Genomic DNA, 24,857 nt, shown 5'->3' with positions numbered 1-24,857 from the left:
GAGTCCCTCCGAGGTGCGGAGAGCGAGGGCGCCGGCCGGGCCCGCGGGCCGTAGGGGCGCTGTGCATTTTCGCGGTCCTCCAGCAGAGGGGCCGGCGGGCCACTCGCGTCCCGCATAATAGCCGCTTTGATGCCCGCGGCCCGCCGCGGCGGAGGGGCGGGGAGCGAAGGCAGGGGTGTGTCCGGCGCCCCGCGCGCTCCCGCCGCCCCCGCGGTGCCGCCGCCACACGCCGCCGCAGCTCGCGCCGGGCTCGGTCCCCGCCGCTCGTCCCCCGTCGCCCCGAGGCCGCCGCGCGCTCGGGAGCCGGCGGAGCCCCGCTCGGCATGTCGGTCGCGCTCAGCAACAGGTTCCAAGGTAGGCGCCGCTCCCCGCGCCCCCGGCCCCCGCCCCGCGCCCCCGCCTCGCGCCCCCGCCTCGCGCCCCTGGCCCCCGGCCCGCGCCCCTGGCCCCCGGCCCGCGCCCCTGGCCCCCGCCCCGCGCCCCCGCCCCGCGCCCCCGGCCCCCGCCCCGCGCCCCCGGCCCCCGCCCCGCGCCCCGCGCCCCCGCCCCGCGCCCCCGCCTCGCGCCCCCGGCCCCCGCCTCGCGCCCCCGGCCCCCGCCCCGCGCCCCGCGCCCCCGCCCCGCGCCCCCGCCTCGCGCCCCCGGCCCCCGCCTCGCGCCCCCGGCCCCCGCCCCGCGCCCCGCGCCCCCGCCCCGCGCCCCCGCCTCGCGCCCCCGGCCCCCGCCTCGCGCCCCCGGCCCCCGCCCCGCGCCCCCGCCTCGCGCCCCGCGCCCCCGCCCCGGGGCACCACCCGTGCCCGCGAGGCCGGCGGCGGGGTCCCCGGGGCGCGGGCCGGGGGCGCGCCGGCGGCAGCCCCGGCTGCCCCGCCGCCTCTTTGTCTCCTGCAGGAGGGAAGGCGTTCGGCTTGCTCAAAGCCCGGCAGGAGCGGCGGCTGGCCGAGATCAACCGGGTAAGCGCGCGGCGCCCGCCCGCACTTTCCGGCGGGGGTCCCGCCTGCGCGGCACTGCGCCGGGAGCCGGAGAAACCCCTCTTTCTCTCCTTCCCTTGGGCTTCCCCGGTTTCCTCCCTCCCCTCCTGCCCTCCTCCCCTCGACACCAGGTAGGTCCCCCTCACCCCCCCCCCCCCCCAGCTCAGGTCGGGACGTCTCAGGTTGCAAGTTGTTACTCTCAAAGGAGGGAGGTGGGGCCAGCCGTGGGCTCCCAGGACACCGGTTTGGGACCAGCTGCGGGGCATTTGGCCCAGAAAGGGGCCTTCCCGCCTCCCGGTCCCCCCCCCCCCCCGGGTCTCAGTACAAACCCTATTTTACACCAATGGGAGGGATAAGAGGCCCAGAGAGGCAAGGCGGCTGCACAGAGATAGCACAGCAAGTCTGGGACAGACTGCTGTTAGAACTAGGGTTCCGGGGCCCAGGCGAGTGCTCTTTCGTTATAGAACACGGGCGCCTGGTTCCCTGGCAAATGTTGGTGTTGCACGCGGCCTCTGCCTCCCTGCCCGCCTTACTCCCCACGTAACTCTTTTTCACTCCAGTTTTTAGGAGATTCCCTAAGAAGGTCGATGCTTTTCTTGTGAGGTGTTAGAAGGGACTGCTCGCCCTGGTGGGTCCTGCTGGCTGTTGCCAGGTGCTCAGTGGGTGCTCCACTGAGTCGTTTGCTTAATGACCATGAGATTCTAGCCAGAAAGGTAAAGAGGGGGGGCCTGCCTGGAGGGGCCAGACCTCAAAGGCGGCGCAGCCGTGGCTTTAGGGTTCCGCAGCCCTGGGCGCAGATCCCATTCCATCATCTACCGGTTCTGTGGTCCTCAGTGAGGGGCCTGCCATTGAGGAGCCCAGTCTCCTCCCCTGGGACTGAGGGTGACAGTCCCTTTTCTCAGGGTCACTGAGTGTGCTAAATGAGAGAAGGCATGTATTGTGCTGAGTACAAAGTGGGAAGACCTTTGTGGATGGTGTTAGAATTATTTCCTTGGACAGCGACGCCTCCCAGATTCCTTCGTTAGTGGGGGCAGAGGCGTGCGCACTGGGCACCCCGAGTCTGAGCCCAGCTCAGAGCCCCAAAGTGGGAAGCTGGAGCCATCAGCAGAGCCCTGGTGGAGGCTGTGCTGGGGGGTCCAGGGGTGGGGCAGGGTTGTAGTATTTCCTCTTGCCGGGGGCTGGCAGTCTTGATTTCCTCCCTGATTTTTTGGACTGCCTAGAACAACGCAGCTGGTCTGTTTTTCCTTCCGCTGGCTGCAGGGGTCCCACGGTGGGCTCTGGGGACTCCAGGTGCCTCCAGGTATACTCTGGCTCCCTCCCTGCCGTCCTCACCCTGCCTCTTGGTGCCACCTTGAGGACAGCTGTGAGGCTGGCTAGACATCTGACTGGGGGTCCAGGCTTGCTGGGCTTCCTTCAAGTTCACTCTGTGGACTTGGCTGCTCTTGCCCTCTGGCCAGGAGCCTGGGACCCTGACCTCATACAGCCCCCTGGGCCACTTGGCTGGGCAGGTTCCGAGCTGGCTGAGTCCACCCACAGCTAGCAGGACCCTGAGCCAGAGACAGCTGGAAATGAGGTGAGGTGACCATAGTTGGACAGGCCAGAAGAGCTGAGTGTGTGGGGGTGAACTTTCTGGGCCAGCCCTGCCCTTGGGGAGGCTGAGAGTGAGTGGCTGTGGGGGGAGGTTACAGGGTGGTTTTGGAAGTGGACTGGCTTTGCTCCGTAAAGGGAGGGACTGTGGCTCTCAGGATCTGATTGGAAAAGTACCTTTGGACCAGGGAAACTCAAGGGACCTGGTCAGAGCAAAGGCTGTGATCTAACCGCATCAGGACACCAGGGTCCAGGAGGGGCAAGCAGCTGGCCCAAGGCCACACAGGAACCAGTGGCGGAACTTGCAGTTGAATGCCCTTTGCCCTGTTTGAGATACTGTTCTGAGATTAGCTATGTGAGTCCAGGCTGCCCAAGAGCTGGTGGTGCCTCAAGTCTGGGCCCTTGGAAGGAAGAGGCAACAGGATCAAACCAGACCACTTCCCACCCCAGATAGTCTAGGCGGCCCTACCAGCATTTAGAATTGTAAGTGACTCCAGGGCAGCTCACCAGCTCTGTGCCCTTGGACTAGCCACCTCATCTCTCTGAGCTCCCTTTCCAAAAAGATGAGAGTAGCTGGGTTGTGATTTTTCAGGAAGATTACCTGTGTTATCAGAGAGCTGGCTGTTATCCTGATTGCTATCATTTATTTGTTGGAGGCTTTGAGGGACAGGGAGTGGAAGCCTGGGGCTGAGATTTGCCTTGGTCTATCCTGGCTGCTCAATCTGGGCCAGATCCTTTAATCTGGCAGAGCCTTACTCTTCTGTCTGAAATGGGAGCAGTGACCCCTGCCCTGGCTCCTCTCAGATTCCTTACAAGCAGCAGAGAGGAGCAGACAGAAGCACTTTGCAGAGTCTGGGGGTGTTGCTCTGTTTGAGACCCTGACTCTGCTTCATCTGTGGCCTTGGGCACAGCAGAGAGTCCCTGGGGTAGGCAGTTTTCAGAGGGGACCATGTTGGCAGCCCAGATCGCCTTCCTCGGGGTGCAGCTTCATTGAGTGGCTTCCCAGCGGCCTGGGCGGAAGCAGGATCGTTGTTCTCAGGACAGGGCTTCCAGGCTCGCTCACTGATGGGGGGTCACACGCGGGGCTGCTGTGCCTGGCAGCTTAGGCATTGCTGTGGCGGGGCCTGGGGCAGAGCCTGGCTTGCGTGGCAGCTCTGAGGCTTCTCGGGTACAGCACCCCAGTGCCCTTTGTAGCCTTTCTCCTACCCAGGGGCAGGCCGGCTTCCAGAGGACAGCAGGGCTGCTCCGCTTTAGCTATTATTATTCTAAGGGATTCAAGAGTCAAAACAGGAGACATAGAGGTTCTGGTGGAGGAAGGGAAAGGAAGGAACTTAGGAAAATGCATGCTCTTTTGGTTTTGGTGTTTGCTCTTGTTTTCTGAGCACCTGCACACTGTGGGCATTAACTTATTTCAGCCCTACAGCCCGGTATGAAGTAGGTACTGTTACTCCCATTTTACAGAAAACAAGACTCAGCGGATTTGAGTTAATTGCCCAAGCTTGAGCCACGATTCAAACCCAGCCCATTCTCTCTCCCAGCCTCCGAGCTTGACTGGGTCTCCTCGGTGGGTGCTCCCTCCCTGCCCTGTTCATGCCGTGTGCATGCGCGCGCTATTGGAGCGGTCAGGCCTGGCACGCACCTCCCACTCCCCCCACATAGCTGACATTCCCTGCGCCCCGATGGCATGGCGGGTGACCCTGGGACAGCCAGGCCTGGCCTTATATGGCAAAGGGAGAAATTTTCCTTAGCTTCCCACAGGGACAAGCGAAGCGATGGGCTGGGTAGGCTGCCCCTTAGAGAACCTCTGCCCTGGGGCCCACCAGACAGTGAGGGCTGCAGCTTGAGCGGGCCAGGGGCTGGGCTCTTGCCCAGAATCCCATGAGCGACACCCAGCACTTGACACGCCTCACCTCACTGAATCCTCTCAACATCCTGCTCAACTAGATCAATCGCCAGTGAGTATCTGCAGACTTCCCCATGGGACAAGGGTTATTATGACTCTCATTCTAGAGATGAGGAAACGGGGGCACAGAGAGGTGAAGCTATGCCTAAGGTCACCAGCCAGGAAGTGACAGCGCTGGGATTCGAACCAGATCTGACTCCACACCCTGCCTGTGGCCCTTCCTCGGCCCTGTCCACCAGGTGGCTGTGGTCTAGCCGTGGCACGGGCCTCTTTTGCTTACATGAATAAAAATCTCTAGCTCCATCCTGACACCCTAGCCCTTCTGGGTTGAATGAAGGGCCCTCAGCATCCCCTGTAGCATTTAGGTGCCAAATGGTTATTTCAGAACCCACATGCCATTCTTACCGGGAAGAAAGCTGGGCACAGCAGACTGGGTATCTCTGCCCAGGGTGTATACATCCCCTGCTTTTCACCCAGCAATGGGGGACCTCTGTGACCTGAGCCAAGTCATTTCACAGGTGTGTCTCTTTTCGTGCATACCTGGCAGTACCATTCTGCACCTACCCAGGTGAATGTACCCAGTTGGCATCACCGGGCACCCATCTCTCTTGCTCTTCCTTAATATATTATAAGGGAGAAAGTGATAAGCGGCCACGTGAGCCTCTGAGGATTCAGTGTCCGCACAGGTCTGGACAGTGGTGACCTCGGTGTGGCCATGTCACAGGAAGCAGGAGATGGAATTTCTGCAGAGTTTGCTGCATTTGTGTCATCGGTGGGGTGTTTTTCTTGAGTGGCCCTGTCTGTTGGCGAGGACACAGTGTCCAGGTGAGGCTGTGGTGGGGAACGTGAGCCTGCTGTCCTTGTAGGTGCATGTTACAGGCTCTTGCTACGCGCCAGGTACCAGGCTGGGCATTTGTGACTTGGTCCTGGCCCTTTAAGAACCTGCAAGCTGCGTCAGAGGCCTCACAGCCTGGGCCGGTGCTGCCTTTCTTTGGGGTTCTTGCCTAGGGCTTCAGCCTCCAGCCCCTTGGATGGCCTCCAAGATGGTGATATCTGCCAGCCCCAAAATTCTGCTGCAGCTATTACAGAAAGGCAAGCCTGGAGAGCCAGGAGCAAGCTCCCGTGAACAGGTGCTAGAGGTACCAGCCCAGGAAGCATCAAGTCAGGGAGGAGTGGCAGGATCTAGAGGCTGGGGACACGGCAGGGACCACCAACCTCTGATGGACCTCACCCTTGCCAGGGAGCTTTGGGAAGTAGCCACTTGTGGTCATGAACCCTTGGACAGAGCTCTCGGGGGGATTCAGATGTGCATCAGAGGAGAGGTGCCAGTGAGCAGGTGCAGCTGTGGGCACGGTGCCCTGGGGCCGAGATGGAAGCTGTCTGTCCCATGTCTGTGCGGATGGCCCATTGCTGCCAGGTTAGTGAGGAATCCAAGGACCACAGTGAAGTCTGGAAGCATGCTCTTGATGAGGGATAGCCGGAGGGTCAAGGCTCACCAGGAGGACTTGTGGCACAATGTGGGGCAAAGAGAACTGTGGTTGGGTCTCTTCTCTGTCCTTCCCCTGCACATACTTGTCTGGTGGTGTGACTTGAGTTTGGGTGCTCTGAATGGAAAAGGATAATTGCTAACATTTGGTAAGTGTACTAGGAGCCAGGCCCTTTTTATGTATTAGCCCATTGAAGCCTCATAACAACCCAATGAGGAGATTGGGTCTTCCATGATGACCCCATGGGTCAACCCATGATGACCCCAGGTTAGAGATAAGAAAACTAAGGTCCAGAGTGGTAAAGTAAGTTGTGCAGGGTCATAGAACTGGTACGTGGTAGAGCTGGGATGTGAACCCAGGCTGTGTGAGTCAACCCCCTTCCCCCCATCCCCCCATCCTGCACAGTTTGCACCCAGAGAATTTATGTGGGGCTTCCAACCGTTGCGGCTTTAGCAAGAACCTTCTTCTCTGGAGCCTCGGTTTCCTCAGCTGTTAAACAAGGAGGCAGGCCAACGCTCTGAGGAGGCCCTCCAGGTTCTGTGACTGAGCGGATGTCTTACCAGTTCTGCCCCCTTCCCAGGCCGCACCCGGGGACACCCTGACCCTCAGGGACTGACTGGAGGGCTCAAGGCTTCCTGTTCTTCACCCCTGGGTACCTGTACTCCCTGGCTCTTTGCCAGGTACTGACCAGGTCATCGAGACCAGACGTGTCCCTCTGTGATTCAATAGTCACTCTCCTCTCAGCGCTCAGGGGCAGTTTCCTCAGTTGGAAAAAACTTGTCTTTTGGGGCAGGAGAGGGGGCCCTCCTTCCCCAGGGGGCTATAGCATGGTTCCCCAGCCTCTGAACAACCTCCTCCTACAGCTGCCCAGAAGGAAAGGTAGCTCCCAGGATTGGCTTTCTTTGCCCGGAAACCTGTGACTTGACTACCTTCTCGTAGTTTGGGGCAGGAAGGGAGCTGGGATGGTGAACGGAGGCAGACTTGGAATTGTTAAGGTTTTGTGGTCTCTCTGGGCCTAGGATGTTCCACCTGTCAAATGGGTATACCCAGAGAGGGGAAGGAGAAATCACAACTGGTCTAGGCTGGGGAGGGGTGCTTTTCATTCCTAATTCATCCTAGTTGATGAGCGTCTGGGGTTATAGGCTGATTGCGCAGCTATGAATATTGGGAAATAATAATAAATGGCTGCTGTCTATTTAGCATTTACTAAGTGCCAGGCAGGGTATTAAGCATTTTGTGTATATTTACTTATGTATACTGTAATTTAATTCTCAGGACAAGCCTGTGAGGTAGATAGAATATTTTTATCCTTTCTGGTTTGCACATGAGGAAAATGAGGCACAGGCAAATGAAGTCATTTTCACACAACCACTAAGTGGATTCAAACCCAGGTCATCTGACTCCAGTGGGCTTTCTTTTTGCTTCTTTCATTTTTCTTCCCAAGCAGCTGGGGTGACATCGATCTCCTTCTGTGGGCCGAGGGGCAGGGCAGCCAGGGGTCCTGGTGTCTGGCTGTGTCCTGAGGCTGGGCTTGGGTGTGGGGGGATGATCCCTGGAGGGAGCCGCTGTGGGCTGTGCCTGAGCAGGAACCAAGAATCCAAAGCCGGGGGGGCGCCGGCAGCCCAGCCAATGGAACTCTGGTTTCTGCTGCCCGCCAGCCGCCTCCTGCCACCTACACTCCCTGCCAAGGACAGGGTCGGCACAGCTGCCTTATGCCCAGGGCCAGAGGGGACTGCCTACCCATGCATGAATAGGTCAGCTGTTTCTCCTGCCCCTGGTCACTCGGTGGCTCAAGCATTTGTCATTTTTGGCTTTGAGGAAGAATGTGAGTCCAATCCCCGAGTTCCCTCCAGTGTCTGTCACACTTAGGCATGCATCTTGGCAAAGCTGCCAGACCTTTTCTAGGGTGAGTTTGGAGAAGGCAACTCTGGGCTGTATGGGGGGCTAAACAGCAGGCTCCTCAATTCATTCAACCAATGTTTATTGAGTACTTACTATATGCAGGGCCCTACCAGGTGCTAGACAAGCTGCGGGACACGAGACAGTCAGCCTAGGACCTGTGGCTGAGAACCTGCCTCCTCCAGCATCTTCCCAACACCCACTTCCTCAGGTCACTTTTATTCCTCATCTCTGTGCAGGGAAGGAGCCGGAACAGCATCTGCTATGGGGGGACAATCCCAGCTTGGCTACTTTCTAGCTGTGCTTCTTTGGGCAAGTTCTTCTCTGTCTCAGTTCACCTGCTTATTCTCAAAAATTTATTGAGTGATTACTTTGTGGAGCTACATTCTAGTAGGGGGAGATAGACAATGGACAGTAAGTTTCATAATGACATTAGGAAGGGATTCATCCTATGGGGTAAAAAAAAGAAAAGCAGAGCAAGGTAAATTGGATTGGAAGGAAGGTGGGAAGGCAGGGTGGGCCTCATGGTGAAAAGGCTTGAAGGAGGTGGGGAAGAGAGCCATGCCTGGGGGTGTGTGCTCCAGGCAGGGGCATGCCTAGAGCCTGGTCCTGAGATTGGACCATGCCTGGCAGGTGGGAGGCCTAGAAAGGAGGCCAGGTAGCTGGTGTGCCCTCTAGTGATAAAATAATATGTTAGATGGTGATGAGTGCTAAGGGAAAAAAGTCATCATCAGTGAAACGGTGATTATCCTGGGTTATACTAGACATTTCGCCCCCATGGCAGCTGGGATGATTCACTGGGTTAATAACTGCTGAAAGCCTGGCCCAGAACCTGGCCCAGGATCGGGTCCAGTGGACAGGAGTTGCTCTCCGCCACTCTACAGTTGGTGCTGGGCTCTTGCCTGCTTTTGCTCTCAATCGCTGCCTGGTGGTTTTGTGTTCGTGTGTGAGTCATCTCTAAGACCAGGGACCATCTCTTTTTGAACACAGAGTGGATCTCCAGGGGGGATGGGTGCATGCGTATATCCAAGGGTCAAGGCTGGTGGCAGATTTCTGGGAAACCAGAATGTGGAACTGGGAGGGCCCCACCAAACCCCTCCCCAGGGCTTTCAGATGCTGGGCCTCACTTGTGGCTCTGCACCTCCCCCCAAAGTTTTTCCAGTTCTTCGCAAAATGAAGGGAACATAGTGAGTTGTACATAAGCTAAAAAAATTCAGTTTAAAATTCTGAGATAGTACTTCCTACTTTTATGAAATGTCCTTTTCTGAACTCATAGCAATAGTCAATGGTAATTGTTTAAAAAACCTTTACTTGGCAAAATAAAAAGGCAACCCTATATTACCACCCCACCCCACTCTGGAAGAGGTGTTTCTTGTTTGCCTTACCCAAAATCTGGGAACCACGGACCTAATTTGTCCTTCCATTGGACAGACATGGGATCTGTGACCCAGGAGGTACTTGCTTTGCTCAGGGTCACAGACAAGAGTTAATTGTCCTCCTTTTGGTCAGAGAATGGGGTGGGTGGAGCAGCAGAGAAGACTATGAGAGGAAGCTGTCAACAGAGCCAGCTGGGAGGAGGGCAGCCTCTCAGGCCACAGAAGGTTCCAGCTCCAGCTGGGAGGAGCAGGGCTGTGCCCAAGTGAGGCAGTGGCCGGGCCAACTGGACCCCATGGGCCCTGGGGCTGCGACCGCAGGAGGGCATTGGCCCTGGACAGACCAGCTTCCTGCCACCCTGCCACTCCCATAGCTGTCTGGGGACTTAGATGTGTTATTTAACCTCTCCAGGCCTCATGTTCTCTCCCGTAAAATCGGAGTCGTAGCAATGTTGAGGATTTAATGTGAAACACAGTGCCCATTGCAGTCAATCTTTTAGCAAAAGCCAGGGGGCAGTCAGACTCCCCGCCACCAGTGAGGAGGGCCACCTTGGAATGCGTTTCTCCTGCTGTCCAAGGGTGTTAACATCCTGCGTGCTCATAATCCTACCCTAGCTTGCGGAGAACTGATGCGCTGAGCTCAGTGCCAAGGCTCCCCCAGGATCACCACCTTGAAGGGCAGTACCCAAGGAGGTGGGTACTTTTGTGCCCATTTCACAGATAGTAGGTGGAGGCCTGAGATAAGCCTAGATTGTTATATTGTCATTTGGGTTCTTGTCATCCTTCTCTTCTACTTGAAGCTTCTTGGGGGCTTACAGCATCAGGCAGGACCGGGCTAAGAAAGGTGGTGAGTTCTCTGTCCTAGGAGATGTGCAAGTACAGACTTCATCACCACTTAGTGAGATACGGCAGCTGGAGTTCAGAAACAGATTGGGTGATTGACCTAGATAACCCTTAAAATGATTTTAAACGCGGACTCTCAGATTTTAGGATTGGGACCTAATCTTTTTCACCTTGGTCTCACCCCCTCTCTTGGTGCCTCGCACAGTGCTCCGTGCGCTGTAGTCCCTCAAAAAAAGGTGAATGAGGGAGTGATGCCCACCCATGTCCAGACTGCTCAAGATTGGAGAGTGAGGCCCGGAGAAGCGGGGAGCCTGGGAAGACAGCCTCTGCTTCCCCATCTGCGCACAGGTTCTAGGGCTGTGGGATACTGGTGCTGTCCCGGTATATAGCAGGTGCTCACTGACGGGCAGCTTCTTGTTTGAAGGCTGGACTCGGATGGACACCTCTGGACAGCCCATCTTCCAGGGTCAGGATTGAGGGTGCAGGCTCTAAATGAGGGGGAGCCAAGTTGAAGCTCTGGCTGCGTCAGTCTCAGTTTCCTCTTCCGTAGAATGGGTGTATTAACAGTAGCTACCTCTTGGAGCTACTGGGAGATTAGAAAAGAACGTGGGCAAGATGCCGAGCACCAGGCTTCATTCTGGAGGCTCTAGCTAGTGGCCGCCAGGCTCAGCCCATCTGGTTCTGAAAGGACTCAGTTGGTTCTCTCCAGGCACCGGAGAGGAAGGCGAGTCAGGGATTGAACCCCCATTTTCAGGTAAGGAAAGAGGTCAGAGGGTAAGTGACCTCCCAAGCATTGCACAGTCATTTTCTGGCTAGGGCAGAGACCAACGACGGCTGCTGGTTATTGAGCACTCCCTACACACCAAGCCTTATGTGAACCTCTCATTCAAATCTCTTCCAAAGCCCGGAAGAAGCTGTAATAATTATCCCCATTTGACACATGAGGCGATAGAGGCGCAGAGAGGCGAGTTAATCATCTCAGGATTGCATACTAAGAAGCTACTGATGGAACCAGGTGGCCTCTCTTTGGTGCTCACTTCACTTACACTGGAACGGGGTGCTCTGGGGAGAGGCTTGGGTCCCCGCAGCCATAATGCTGTTGCTGACTGAAGGTGTTTAGTCTTCTAGCACAGAGCTGGGGCCCCGCTCCAAGCTGCTGGGCACACTTCCTCCCCCCAGGGTGGACGGGGCAGATCTGCCTCCGAGGCTTGACAGGCAGCCAGGACAAACACTGCAGCCTCCTGGCCAGCCCAGCCAAGCCTGGCCACCCGCCAGAGAGGAGGCACCCGGGCTACTGTTGGTGAGTTCTTGTCCACTGACCCCTCACTCAGCACTGCCCTCTTGCCTCTGTAGGAGTTTCTCTGTGACCAGAAGTTCAGTGATGAAGAGAACCTGCCGGAAAAGCTTGCAGCCTTCAAGGGTAAGCTGGAGCTGGCAGCCCTCCCATCCCAGGAGAGCTGGGCTGGCCTCTCCACCCCTCACATCATGGCACTGCCCCTTAGTCTCCCAAGGCTGAGCTGCCGCCCTAGCTCCTCCAGAACGCCCCTCTTCCTGGCTGGCTGGGAAGCAGGGGTCCCCCGCAAGGTAGAGGCAGGGCCGTTCATGGGTGTTCGAGCCCCCGCAGGACCCTGGGCTCCTCGGCCAGCAGGCCCCGGCCTGCCCCTGCCTCTCTCTCCCCTGGTTGCCCAGCAGGGCTCAGGTTGGCTCCTGCCAGCGGCTGCCCAGGCCTCGCTTGCTCCCAAGGCTCCAGCACACAATCAGCCCTTTGTGAGCCTCCCCTGCCTCTCCCCCTCCACGGTGGAGCGTCTCGGGAGCCCCTGTGGAGAATGGACGTTTGTGTCGCCACAGTGGGGCAGGGGGGCAGAGTTTCTGCCCATTGAATCCCGGCAGCATGGGATGAAAAGAAAACAGGGCCTGGGAGCCGCATGGGGAGAGGGGCGGCATAAAGCTCTCTCTGTTTGGGGCCCTGACACTTGGTTGCCAGCCAGTGGCCCGAAAGGAGGGGAGCCATGCACATAGGGAGTGGGGGGGGGACACCCACCTCTCCTAGCCAGGTGACGCGTGCAGGGCACAGGGAGCCCTGGGTTTGTTGGGCCCACGATGAATTTCCTTGAGACTGGATCACCCCTCGGACGTCTTGGCCATGTGGGCACCCTTCCTGCTCCAAGGCAAAGAATGTGCCAAACGCTCCTCAAATTACAGTTTAAGTCGGGAGGCACGACCCAGATGGCATGTGTTGAGCATCGACCATACCAGGTGTGATTATTCGCTCCCTGAATCACCCCAGTACGCCCAGGAGGGAGACTGTGCCCATTACCAATTTACAGATGGCTCAGAGAGGTGGAGTCATTTGCCTGATGTCACACAGCTCAGCCATGGCAGAGTTGGGATTTGAACTTATATAATTCTGAATCCAAAGATCCTATTTTTAACATTTAGGCTATGATGCTTTTTATATTAAAAAAGAAAAAAAGAAGAGAAATAGAAAAAAGATACCTCATCTCTACCCCATCCCAGCTGCCTAGGGGGAGGAGTCCATTCCCTCTTCAGAGATGGCTCTGGAAGGAGGGACAGGGGTCCTGGGAGGCCTAACGTCCACTCAGCTTGTCCTGATAGGGATATAGGATTGTGATGGTCGAGACGGACCGGAACCACAGGAAGGTTTGGGACAGAAAGTGTGGAAGGAAAGGAACCATAGAGGTCTTTGAATCATTCCCTCGTTTGATCTGCAGATGAGCACTTACTATGTGCCAGGTGCCATTCCAGGCCTGGGGATACGCAAGAGGGTTGCTTTCCAGTGGAGCTTGTGTTCTGGTGGAAAGGCATATGGCAGAGAGCAAGGACGTATAAAGTACGTCGGGTGGCACTAGGCCCTTTGGTGAGACGTGAACCAGGGAGGGAGGTCAGCAGTGCTCAGGGCAGGGAGGGGTGCCTGTTTAGGAAGGGCCGGGGGGGGGGGGGTGCCGAAGGCATGGGGGTGGGCCATGGGACCCCTGGGAGGAGCGCTGCAGGCAGAGGGTCTGCAGGTGCAAAGCCCCCAGCAGAGGGTGCGAGCACTGCGAGGCCCGTGTGAGTGAAACGGCAGGGATGGTGGGGGCGGTGCCCAGGAGGAGGAGGGCCGACGCGCGTGAGGACCCAGGCCGCGGGCAGGGCTTGGGCTTCCTCCCTCTGCAAGGAGCAGGATAGCTTGCGAGACGCCACTCGCTCTCCCATGGAGTGGGTGACTTGCCCAAAGCCCCACTGGCACGCACTGCCCTTGCTAGAAAGCACTGAGCTCATTCCTCTGTGCCGTCCTCCCTCACTATTGGAGGTTTCCCTGGAGTCCTTTGTCAGGTATTTTTGACTTTGTAGTAAGTCTGTAGGTGAGGTTTGGGGGAGGGTGTGTGTACCCCTGGAAAACGAACGTTCCATTTGGTGGGCAAGGGCAGTCCTGCGGGCATTTCTCCTGGTAGATGCTCAGTGGTGTCCGTGATCCCCCAAAAGGCTCAAGGCCACAGTGACTTAAATCAGTAGTTCCCTCACTTGGCCGCCCACCGGAAGCACCCGGGACACCTTGAAAACTCACTGATACCTGTTCCCGTTCTGCCCTTCCCAAGCCCTCGGACTCCGAAGCTCCAGGGCTAGGGACCTAGTCGGTCACTCCCCAGCCAACTCGGGTACCTGTGGAGTCGGGGCAGAAGCCGCCAGACTGCCCTCAAACGAGCTCAGATTTGCCCCTTTGAGGCCCTTTCCTTGGGGCCCCCGTGGGAAGGGTCTGGGGGTAACGGAAGGTGAGCTCTTCTCCAGAAACAACGGCTGAGCTGACAGGACTTATGTCCTCAGCACCCATGTGGAGTCAGGAGGATAGTGTGGGCTCCCCAAGGGCCTTACCAGTCTCCCTCAAGGGAAGTCCCTGGGTGCCTGCAGGGAGTGATGCTGCTTCCAAGCTAACACCCGTGTTTGCTCTGTGATTTCCAGAGAAGTACATGGAGTTTGACCTGAACAATGAAGGCGAGATTGGTGAGTGAGGCCTTGAGGAGTGTGTCAGGTGTGGGCAGGGGGCGTGAGGGTCCCAAGAGCCCTGCCGACTCCCCTGTGTGGGTCGGGGGGCAGGTGGCCACCCGTGAGTGGAACAAGCACATGCCGAAGCTTCCCTGACGGGCTGCAGGCCTGCCGAGCAGCCTGAGCTCGTTTGCCTTCCGTCCTGGGTCCCCTGCACACTCGGCTCGAGGCTGTTTCCTCTCCAGCCCTCCCCATGTGTCCCTGCCCAGGCCTCAGCCTCCCACCCCAGGTGCACCAGGGACTCAGGCCCTGCCCAGAGCCGGAGACTCTCAGGCCGCTCCAGCCTGGACAGGCAGTTGACCTCCTGACCCAGAAGACTGGCATTTCCTTTGTCCCCAAGCCTGTCCATTTGTCCGGTGTCCTGGAGCAGGCGAGGTGCTTTCCCCTCCAGCTGACACGCATCATGTCTTGCTGTCCAGGCCCTGGGCGTGACGGGGGCTGCGGTAACAAATACCTACTACACACTGGCTGCCTGAAATAGCCGGAATTAATTGTCTCGCAGTTTTGGAGGCGCGATGGGCGCCATCAGGGTGTCGGCAGGATCATGCATCCTCTGAAATCCGTAGCATCCTGGTGGTGGCTTGCCAGAAATCCTTAACTCAGTCTCAGCCTCGGTCACATGGCCATCTTTCTCTCTGTCTCCTGACTGTGTCCAAAGTTCCTCCGCTTATCAGGACACTGATCATCTTGGATAAAGGCCCACCCTGATTGTTTGGCCTCATCCTAACTAATCACATCTTCAAAGATCCTATTTACAGATGGGCTCACAATCAAAGTACTGCAGGTTTGGGGGGGGGGGGTATGACTCACCCCAGAACAATTCTGTTCTGAAGGGAGAACACACCTTGATCTTCACCGGTATCTCTGTGATGTGGTCAGGGACGGTTCAGTCACTCCCATTTTACAGATGAGGAAACCGAGACTCAGAAAGGTGAAACGACTCCTGAAGTGGCAGACCCAGGGCCCAATCCCAGCCATTGGTTTCCTGAGCGGGTTCTCCCTCCTGTTTCACCCTGTTCTTTCAGTGTCACTGCTGCCACCAGTGTTCCTCCTTATTTTCCTCAGTCCTCTCTCTTTTTTCTCTCTTTTGAATGTTTTGATCCTTTTTTCTTTAGAAAAAAATTTTTTTGATTATCAAATCAATACATTTTCATCATAAAAACTTCTGGAAAACACAGCAAAGCACAATGACAGAAACACATCACCCATGAGCCCATGTCCCAGAAATAACAGCTCTAAGCATTTTGCTTATATCCTTCCACTCTTGTTTCTAATCACAAATACTGGGGGGGGGGGGGTTGTTTGTTTGTTTTTTATTTCCCTCCCCCCACCCAGTTGTCTGCTGTGTGCATTCACTGTGTGTTCTTCTGTGACCGCTTCTATCCTTATCAGTGGCACCGGGAATCTGTGTTTCTTTTTGTTGGGCAGGGTGCACTTTCTTTCGCGCTGGGCGGCTCTCCTTACGGGACACACTCCTTGCACATGGGGCTCCCCTACGCGGGGGACACCCCTGCATGGCACGGCACTCCTTGCACGCATAAGCATTGCACATGGGCCAGCTCCACACGGGTCAAGGAGGCCTGGGGTTTGAACCGCGGACCTCCCATGTGGTAGGCAGACGCCCTATCCATTGGGCCAAGTCCACTTCCCCAAATGCTGTTTTATACATCATTTTAGAACCTCTTTTTTCAAACTTATATTGTGAGCATTGTGATATTATTAACTTTTCTTCTAAACTACAGTTAATGGCAGCACAGTGTTCCACTGTAGGAATGGCCTATAATTGATTTAGCCCCCTTGTATTCAGCATTTAGATGATTTCCGATTTTAACTATTATTGATAATTCTGTCAAGAGCATCTTTGTACACGAATCTCTATCCACAACACTGATTGTTTCCTTTAGAGTAAGTCCCAGGAATTAGACATTCTGGGTCAAAGAATTTTGAAGCTTCCTGCCCTATTGCCTTCTAGAAAGGCTGGGCTGATGTAGTCTGGCCAGCAGCGTGTGGGAACCCTTTCACTTCTTCCTGAACAACGCTGACCGGCTTTCTTTGAAATGCTCTGGACATCCTGGCACCGAGGGTCTGGCACCACCACTCCCCTCAGCCCTAAAAGCAGCCCCTCCACCCCACCCCCAATCCCACTATCCCTTGCCGATCCATTGTTCACTGAAGAACAATCTGAAGGAAATTGCCTCAGATCTTGGCGGGAGCAGAGAGCCGATGGGCGGCAACTCCTTGGGGGTGTAATGACGTTTTGGTGCCTCCCTTGTTTTTCTTGAATTTTGTGATTTTGTTGGTTTTCCTGCTCTGCAGGATATTTTCGGGCCCCTCTCCCTTCCAGCCTGGGTGGAGTCCTAGGACTGCGGAGGTGGAGATGGCAGGTGGAGAGAAGCTGCTGTTCCGTTGCCCTGGACAGTGGCTTTCAATGCCTGGGGTCAGCCTGCTTCCCCATCCCACCTGCCCCAGCAGTGACTTCTCGGGTAGCAGGAGGCAACAGGCACAAGACTTCCCCTAACCACAGGGGGTAGTAGAGATAACAATAAGTCAAGAACATGTGCTCCTGTATGTCATCCCTCTGAATGACTGTGTCCATCCCATTTTATAACTGATGGGAGCAGGGGTTCAGAGAGGTTAAGTAATTTGCCCCAAGTCCCACAGCTAGGAATGGCAGAGCTGGATTCCAGCCCAAGTCTGCTTGACTCTAGAAGCCCATGTCCTTAGCACTGGTCTATAGTGTCTCCATAGAGAGCGGTGAACAAGTGGTGGACCTGTTCTCCCTGGAGGAGAAACACCATATGCAGTCACTGGGTGTAGGCCCCACAGAGGGGTCTCCCAGCCCGCTTCTCCTGTGTGGGGGTGGGAGTGGGAGTCCCAGGGGAGAGCTTTCCCCAGCTTTCCGGCTCGGCCCCAGCAGCCTGGCGACACTTAATTCATCTGCCTTTCCTCCGGCAGACCTGATGTCTTTAAAGAGGATGATGGAGAAGCTTGGGGTCCCCAAGACCCACCTGGAGATGAAGAAGATGATCTCAGAGGTGACAGGTGGGGTCAGCGACACCATCTCCTACCGAGACTTTGTGAATATGATGCTGGGGAAACGGTCGGCTGTCCTTAAGCTGTGAGTACCTTCCCCACCTTTCCTGAAAGCAATCATTCTGTGTTCAGAGGCCCTGGCCTTGGAGCACCCCAGCCGTTCCTCACCCAGTAAATAACTCATTTTGTGACCTGCTGGGCAAGGTACTTAATCTTTCTGAACTACGGTTTCTTCTCTCAGATGGTCACAACAGTGTGTACCTTGCAGGGAATATTAAACGGATCACTCATGAAAGCAGCAACAGTAATGATAACATTGGTGACAAACCTACAGTGGAAACTTTCCAAGCCCTGGGCTCCTCATCTGTAAAGCCACTCCACTACCCCAGAAGGTTGTTGTGTGCATAATATAGATTTAAGACCCAGCTCTAAAGGGAGGTAGATTACAAATCTATCACCTGTGACTATCACCTGTGACTAATATGGCCCTGGGCAAGTTACCTGAGATTTCCCAGCCTCAGTTTCTTCATCTGTAAAATGGGGAGGCTAAGAATTATCTTCCATGAAGTGTTGCCCTGAGGGCCAATGAGGGAGGGAGCACATATGAAGCTTCCAGTCCAATGCCTGGCTAATGTTAAACCCCTAATATGTGGTAACTACGTTTGCGCACTCTAGGTATTTCCCATGAAGAGAAGCAGAGAAACCTCAGAGATGTTGACAGAGCTGAAAAGGACCCTCACTCAGCCTTTATGAAATCAGTCAACTTTTTTGTTTTTTAGGCCCTCAGCTCAAGGAGGCTAATTAACCTGCCCATGAGCCCACAGTTCAGTCTGGCCAGAGCTTTTGGTGTGGGGTGGATCAGGGTAAGAGTTGTGGTGGGAAAACCGTCAAGGTCAGATCACAGCCAAGTAGTAACAATGAGAGTGATTATGCTCTCAAAACAATACCTAATGTTTCATGAAGGTTTACTGTGTGTCAGGCATTAGTCTAAACATTTATCATGCATTAATTCAGCAAATATTTATTGAGCTCCAAGAATTACTGTAGGTGCTGGGGACACCATTGAGACCCTGGCCTTGCGAAGATTACATTCTAGTGGCAGGAGACAGGTATAATAGCAGCAGTAGTAGTAATATAATAATAATAGATTGTGATGGGATACTGCCAATGAAAATAAAGTAAGAGGAACAGAGAAGGATGGGAAGTGGGAAGGGGGGCATGGAGGGTCTCACTGAGAAGGTAACATCTGACTGGAGCCCTGAGTGAGGAGGGCAGTGAGGCATGTGAAGATCTGAGAGAAAAGCATTCCAGTGCAAAGGCCCTGAGGCAGGACTGAACTTGTATGCTCAGGGAACAGCATGGAAGCCAGTGTGGCTGGAATGCAGTGAGCAAGGGGGTGAGGTTGCAGAGGTAGTCAGGTGCCAGGTCCTGCGGGGCCTTGGAGGCCGTGGTCAGCCTTAGCATTTTTTTTTTTTTAAAGATTTATTTTTATTTATTTAATTCCCCTCCCCTCCCCCGGTTGTCTGTTTTCTGTGTCTTTTTGCTGCGTCTTGTTTCTTTGTCCTGTTTCTTTGTCTGCTTCTGTTGTCGTCAGCGGCACGGGAAGTGTGGGCGGCACCATTCCTCGGCAGGCTGCTCCCTCCTTCGCGCTGGGCTGCTCTCCTTATGGGTGCACTCCTTGCGCATGGGGCTCCCCTACGCGGGGGACACCCCTATGTAGCAGGGCACTCCTTGCGCGCATCAGCACTGCGCATGGGCCAGCTCCACACGGGTCAAGGAGGCCCGGGGTTTGAACCGCGGACCTCCCATGTGGTAGACGGACGCCCTAACCACTGGGCCAAAGTCCGTTTCCCTGGCCTTAGGATTTTTAAATAGTGAGGGATGCCAGTGGAGGATTCTGAGCTGGGGCTCGACTTTTGAAAGCCCCCCCACCCCCACCCCGGCTGCTGTGGAGATGAGAGTAGAAGCAGGGAGTCCTGTAGGAGACTTGTGCACTCATCCAGGTGAGGGATGAGGCCACTTGGTCTGGAGAGGCTGCAGTGGAAGTAGACAGGGACCATTCCCTGTCTGGGAATGTATTGGGATTGATTTTGGAGGTAGAGCTGGAAGGATTTTCTTACAGGGCCAGATTGAGGTGTAAAGGAAATGAGGAGCCAGATGAGTCAAAGGTCTGGGGTCTGAGTAACTGGACGAATAATGGTGCTGTTTGCTGAGAAGGACGTGTAGGTGGGGAAGGGAGGAATTAAGAGTTCAGTTTTAGATGTGTCAAACTGGAAATGCCCATTAGCAGCCAAGACGAGAAGTTGAGGAGGGAATTGGGTATGTAAGTCTGGAGTCAGAGATAAGACAGCTGTAGACCGTCAACCTTTAGATGGGATGTAAAGCCAAAGGGTTGGGAGAGCCCACCCAGGGAGTGACTACCGGCAGAGAAGAGGAGAAGGTAAGACCATGGGGGCTGAGGCTCAGAACAACCCAGCTTGTAAGCACTGTCCACACCCCCACTTACACATGGAAAAGCCGAGGATCAGAGAGGTCAAGTGTCTTGCTTGGGTCACCTGCTGGGACATAGTGGGGCAGGAATTTGAATCCAGCCTATTTCTCTGAACCCCTACCTATGCCTTCAGACTTTAAGAGCAATGGGGAAATTTCCAAAGATCTTCAGGGTTTTTGAAGAGTCTCAAGTAGGGCATTTCTGGGTTAGGAGGTTTGCATTTAAAAACCCACTTTTGGGGTGGCGGACTTGGCCCAGTGGTTAGGACGTCCGTCTACCACATGGGAGGTCCGCGGTTCAAACCCCGGGCCTCCTTGACCCGTGTGGAGCTGGCCCATGCGCAGTGCTGATGCGCGCAAGGAGTGCCCTGCCATGCAGGGGTGTTCCCCGCGTAGGGGAGCCCTACGTGCAAGGAGTGCGCCCCATAAGGAGAGCCGCCCAGCGCGAAAGAAAGTGCAGCCGGCCCAGGAATGGCGCCACACACATGGAGAGCTGACACAGCAAGATGATGCAACGAAATGAAACACAGAAACCTGTGCTGCTGACGACAACAGAAGCAGACAAAGAAGACACAGCAAATAGACACAGAGAACAGACAACCGGGGGAGAGGGGAAGGGGAGAGAAGTAAGTAAATAAATAAATCTTTAAAAAAAAAAAAACACTTTTGAGCAGAGCCACAGCCCTGGGCCACGCAGTGTGTGCAGGGCAAGGTGCATGCCCAGAAGTCAGAGGTCTGGAGTCTTGTACTACCTCTGCCTTGGACAGTTCTGTCACCACTTTGTACCTCGGTTTTCTCCTCTGTAAAATGGGACCAGCAGCACCTTCTACATCACCACCTCCCTGGGCTTCCGCAGGATCCTACTGGAGAATGGCTGCTAGGACATTCTGTTGATGACCCTGCAGACTTGAAGGCTGGGATGACCTTTACCTCGATGGGGGAACGAGTCCTAATCTTGTTTTGTTTTTGTTTTTTTTCTCTCCTCCTCCAATTAGAGTCATGATGTTTGAAGGAAAAGCCAATGAGTGCAGCTCCAAGCCAGTTGGCCCCCCTCCAGAGAGAGACATTGCCAGTCTGCCCTGAGGACCCCTGTTGGACCTGCGCCTGCCCTGCCCTCTCCAGCTGCCCACCCTGCTCCTCCCTCCAGATCTCCTTGGCTTTCTTGACGCATTGTGATTTGTTGTGTTTGTTTGTTTGGTCGTTGTGGGTTGGTTGGTTTGTTTTTTCATGCAACAGAATCAGCATTCTTTATGGAAAGCACAAATTATCTGCCTTAAAAGGGTTTTGGATGGGGGAATCCTGAGCCTTTGGTCTTTTTCCTCTCTTTTTCCCTCCTTCCTCCCTCCCTGTGCAGAAGGGCTGACATCAAACCAAAAATTGCAGGGGACAGAGACAGGGCAGTGAGGCTGGGAGCCTCTGTTCCCCACCCTTGGAGCTGGCGCTGACTGTCCTTCCAGGTCTCTGAGCCAACCCCAGGCTTGCTGGTCTGGACCTGGTGAGAACCACCGTCCTCTTTTGGAAGGCCCTGGAGGAGGGACAAGGTTGCAGGGCCTAGGTAGGTTTCCTTCAGACAGCTCTGAGATCCTAGTGTTCTTAGGTTAACCTGGCCTTTAGGTCACTGGCCACTCAGTGCCCACCCACCCAACTGACCTGTCCTCAGCCCATGCCTCTTCTCATCCTCTATAAGGGGCCTCAAGGAGGTGGTGGAAGAAGAGGAGGAAAAGGGCTTGGCAGTTTGAGCCCTTTGGAGAATTTACCAGAAGGGACCCTTCTGGCCTTGCCTCCCTGGCAGTAGCCGCAGCTCCAGAGGGAGGGTGTAGCACCCCTGGCCCTTGCAGGGTAGGGAAAGGGCTTCAGAAGGAAAGGTGAGGGCAGGGATGTTGGGGGAAGGGTCAGATCAGCCATATCCCACCTTTTGGGGAGGAGGCTGAACAAGATAGAATGAACAATAAAATGCTCGTGGCAAAAAGTCTACCCCATCACTAAGCCAAGAGCTGAGAAATAGAAGGGTGTCTTTCTTATCTCAGTCTGCTTGAAACTTGACTATAGGTGCCCATTTGCCTTACCCTATGCACACCATTCATTCATTCATTCACTCGTTCATTCAACAGGTATTTATAAGCTTTAAGTCCTCCCATTTTTTCCTGACGTGCTGTGTCCACTGTCTCTCTCCCTTTCCGAATCACCCAGACTTTGAGTTTGGAGACTGGATTGGGGACATCTGTGTCCCTTATTATGGACTCACAGGATTTAAGAGCCCAGTCTACCTTGTAGATTAGCTGGGCCAGTCTTCTTGTTTCACAGGTGAGACAACTGTGGCCACCCATAGGGACAAAGTGCCTTACCCAAGGTCAGGTGGTTAATTTGGAGATGGAAAAGTCCATACTGAAGGCTAGGTCTCCTGATCCCCTGCCCATGCCTCATGTCTGCTCTGGGCTGCCTCAGTCTGAGATGAAAACAAGGGAAGGGGCAGGTAGGGGCAATCTCCTAGGTCCACATTTGAGTAAAGCTTCCCTCTTCTGAAGGCCCAATGTTAGGACTAACCTTCCCCAGCACCTCAGAGTCACCATCAGACCTAGTGTAAAGACCAGACCTTCCTCTTCAGTTCTGCCTTCTGCCAAGCTTCCTGGCCAAGCCGTGGAGAGCTACTTCTCAGAACTCACACAGAAGAGTGTCAGACTTGGCTCCTTTTGGGCTGAGCAGGGGTCTTAGCCTTGATATCCCTTCTGTTCTGGAGTCCTTTACCCTTCCTTGTACAGGACTTAGACACACTCATTCATTTAACATTTTATTAAGCACCTGGGGCTATGGGCCAAAAACTGAGAATCCAACAGTGAGGTAGGACAGACTCATGGAGTTTAGAGTCAGACACAGACTATCATGAATGAGAAGAATATTAGGAAAAGGGGCAAGAGTGGGAAATAGAAGTGACTGCCTTGTAATTTGGGGGGAGAGGGAGGGATAAGCAGTCCTAGACTGGGCAAGAATTTTGGAGAAGACTTTGCAAAACTTTTAAGTGGGCCTTTGGAGGTTGGGCTCCCTGCAGGTTCCTTAGTAACCCATAATCAATGGTCCAGTGTGCTGCCCTACAGCAGCTTGACAGGGTGAAGCAAGGAGAGGATGGAAAATGGCCAGGTTTGGTTAGTCCACTGGTCTCAACCAGCTCAGGGGCAAGTCTATTTGGTCATGACTAGCTGATCTTCACCCTAAGAAGCTGCTTCAAATGTATAGGCCTAGTTGAAGATTAAATCCCAACAAAACATTTGTCATTGTAAATGTAAAACCCGATCCTCCCCCCCTTTTTTTTTTATTTCCTGAGATCATTAGATTAGCAACTGCCTGTCCCTACCCCTTCCCACTACTTCTCATGTCTGTGACTGAGACCTTTGAACAAGATAAAACCTCTCTTGACTACTCATCCTATTTGGTGTTCCTGTTCCTAACTCAGAGAGGAAGACAGAAACAACCTGGCTTATTGCAATGGGTTCCATAGCTTACAAGTCCACAGGAAGCGTCCTTAAGGAAAGAGAGCAAGTAGGTAGGTCTGGCTTCCAGAAAGGGCAATAAAGAGGGTTCTCTTATTGGTTGGGGGATATTCCGGGAAACCCCAATAGTTCCTTTATGACTTCTTTGAACTCAGCCCCTGGGGGTGGGGGGAGAGGGCCTCAAGTATGGTCCCTGGCAAAGGGTGTCTGTGTCTTCCAGGTTGTGGCTATCAGCTCCAGGGCTCTTATTTCTCTTGGTAAGGGCTCAGCTAGAAACCTCAGCTGTCTTATTTCTGAAATACCAAATCTAATTGTAATGTAACCAGCAACTTGGGAACTGCCAATTATGGTTTTGTCCCTCTGACTCAAAAGGAAGGAGTTTGTTGGGCAAATTCAAGTAGCTGAAGTATGTGTGTGTGTGTGCACGCGTGCTTGTGAGTGTGTGGAGTGGAAAGATCGTTTCTACAGATTGGAAATAAACCAGACAAACTTATCAATATCGTGACTGGTGTATTTTGGGGATGGTTCCAAATTCATTAGAATTGGAAATTCATTAGAGCTCTCTAATACAGTAATACAAATGAATGTGTCCCATGTGCCAGACTCTGTTAAGCTTTGAATTTCATTTATTCCTCACAACAAAGCCATGAGATAGGTTTTATATTTTTATCCTTTTTCTAAAAATTTATTTCTCTCCCCTTCCCTCCCCCCAGTTGCCTGCTCTCTGTGTCCATTCGCTGTGTGTTCTTCTGTGACTGCTTCTATCCTCATCAGAGGCACCGGGAATCTGTGTCTCTTTTTGTTGTGTCAGCTCTCTGGGCGGCACCATTCCTGGGCAGGCTGCACTTTCTTTCGCGCTGGGCGGCTCTCCTTACGGGGCGCACTCCCTGTGCGTGGGGCTCCCCTACACGGGGGACACCCCTGCAGGGTAGGGCACTCCTTGCGCACATCAGCACTGCGCATGGACCAGCTCCACACGGGTCAAGGAGGCCTGGGGTTTGAACCGCAGACCTCCCATGTGGTAGGCAGATGCCCTATCCATTGGGCCAAGTCAGATTCTCTATATTTTTATCCTTGATTTACAAATGAGAAACAGCCTTGCAGCAGATAAGCAATTCTCTGGAAACCAAACAGTTAAGTGGTAGAACATACTGCATGGGAAACAGTGGGCTTCAAGTTAAGAACTGCTTTCCTAGAGCTTTTATAATATAATTGCTCTGCAGAAATTTCTTCTACATAGATCTATGTAATGTTTATCAGCATATCCAGATAATCAGAATTCTAATTCTGCCTCCATTTTCTGACTGCTGGTCGTTGGGGAGTTTTCTTAACTTGTTTCAGCGACCTCATTAATTAAACGGCAGTAATAATTCGTAGGGTGGCTAAGATGTCTTGAGGATTAAATGAGATAACATACCTGAAGTGTTTTGTACAAAACTCGGAACAAATTCTTTTGTGACCAGAGGTAGATATGGCTCTTGCTCTTGAAACTATTGCCTTGAAAGGAGTAAACAAAGCTGGTATTTGGTCCCTTTAGCTGCCTTTCCAGCTTTCATCCTTTGACATACAAGGGTCTCCCGTGGCTAGGTCCCACTTCATCCACTTTCTGAACCAGTCTTCCCCGCCCCATCTCCTCCTTCTCTGCCTGCCAAAGTTTCTCAAGAGCTGTGTCCTAGAAACAGTTCCTGGAGTAATCTCCTAGAAGTTAAGTTCCTGTCTGACTTTTAGGTATTGGGAATAACTACCTA

The 24,857-nt window shown here is 54.3% G+C and overlaps 1 protein-coding gene across 1 annotated transcript; it reads left to right on the top strand.

Annotated features, from left to right (window-relative positions):
• Positions 1–156: 156 nt before the first annotated feature.
• Positions 157–23,602, top strand: AIF1L (allograft inflammatory factor 1 like). Its single transcript, XM_058302211.2, has 6 exons — positions 157–354; positions 889–950; positions 11,414–11,480; positions 14,018–14,059; positions 17,057–17,219; positions 20,620–23,602. Exons 1-6 carry the CDS (start codon positions 324–326, stop codon positions 20,705–20,707), a joined length of 453 nt encoding a protein of 150 aa, XP_058158194.1. The 5' UTR covers positions 157–323; the 3' UTR covers positions 20,708–23,602.
• The last annotated feature ends 1,255 nt before the right edge of the window (positions 23,603–24,857 follow it).

This window comes from Dasypus novemcinctus, chromosome 8, assembly GCF_030445035.2.
Source record: "Dasypus novemcinctus isolate mDasNov1 chromosome 8, mDasNov1.1.hap2, whole genome shotgun sequence".
NCBI lineage: Eukaryota > Metazoa > Chordata > Mammalia > Cingulata > Dasypodidae > Dasypus > Dasypus novemcinctus.
Note: the sequence above shows the minus strand (reverse complement) of the source record. Positions and strands in the feature narration are given on the sequence as shown.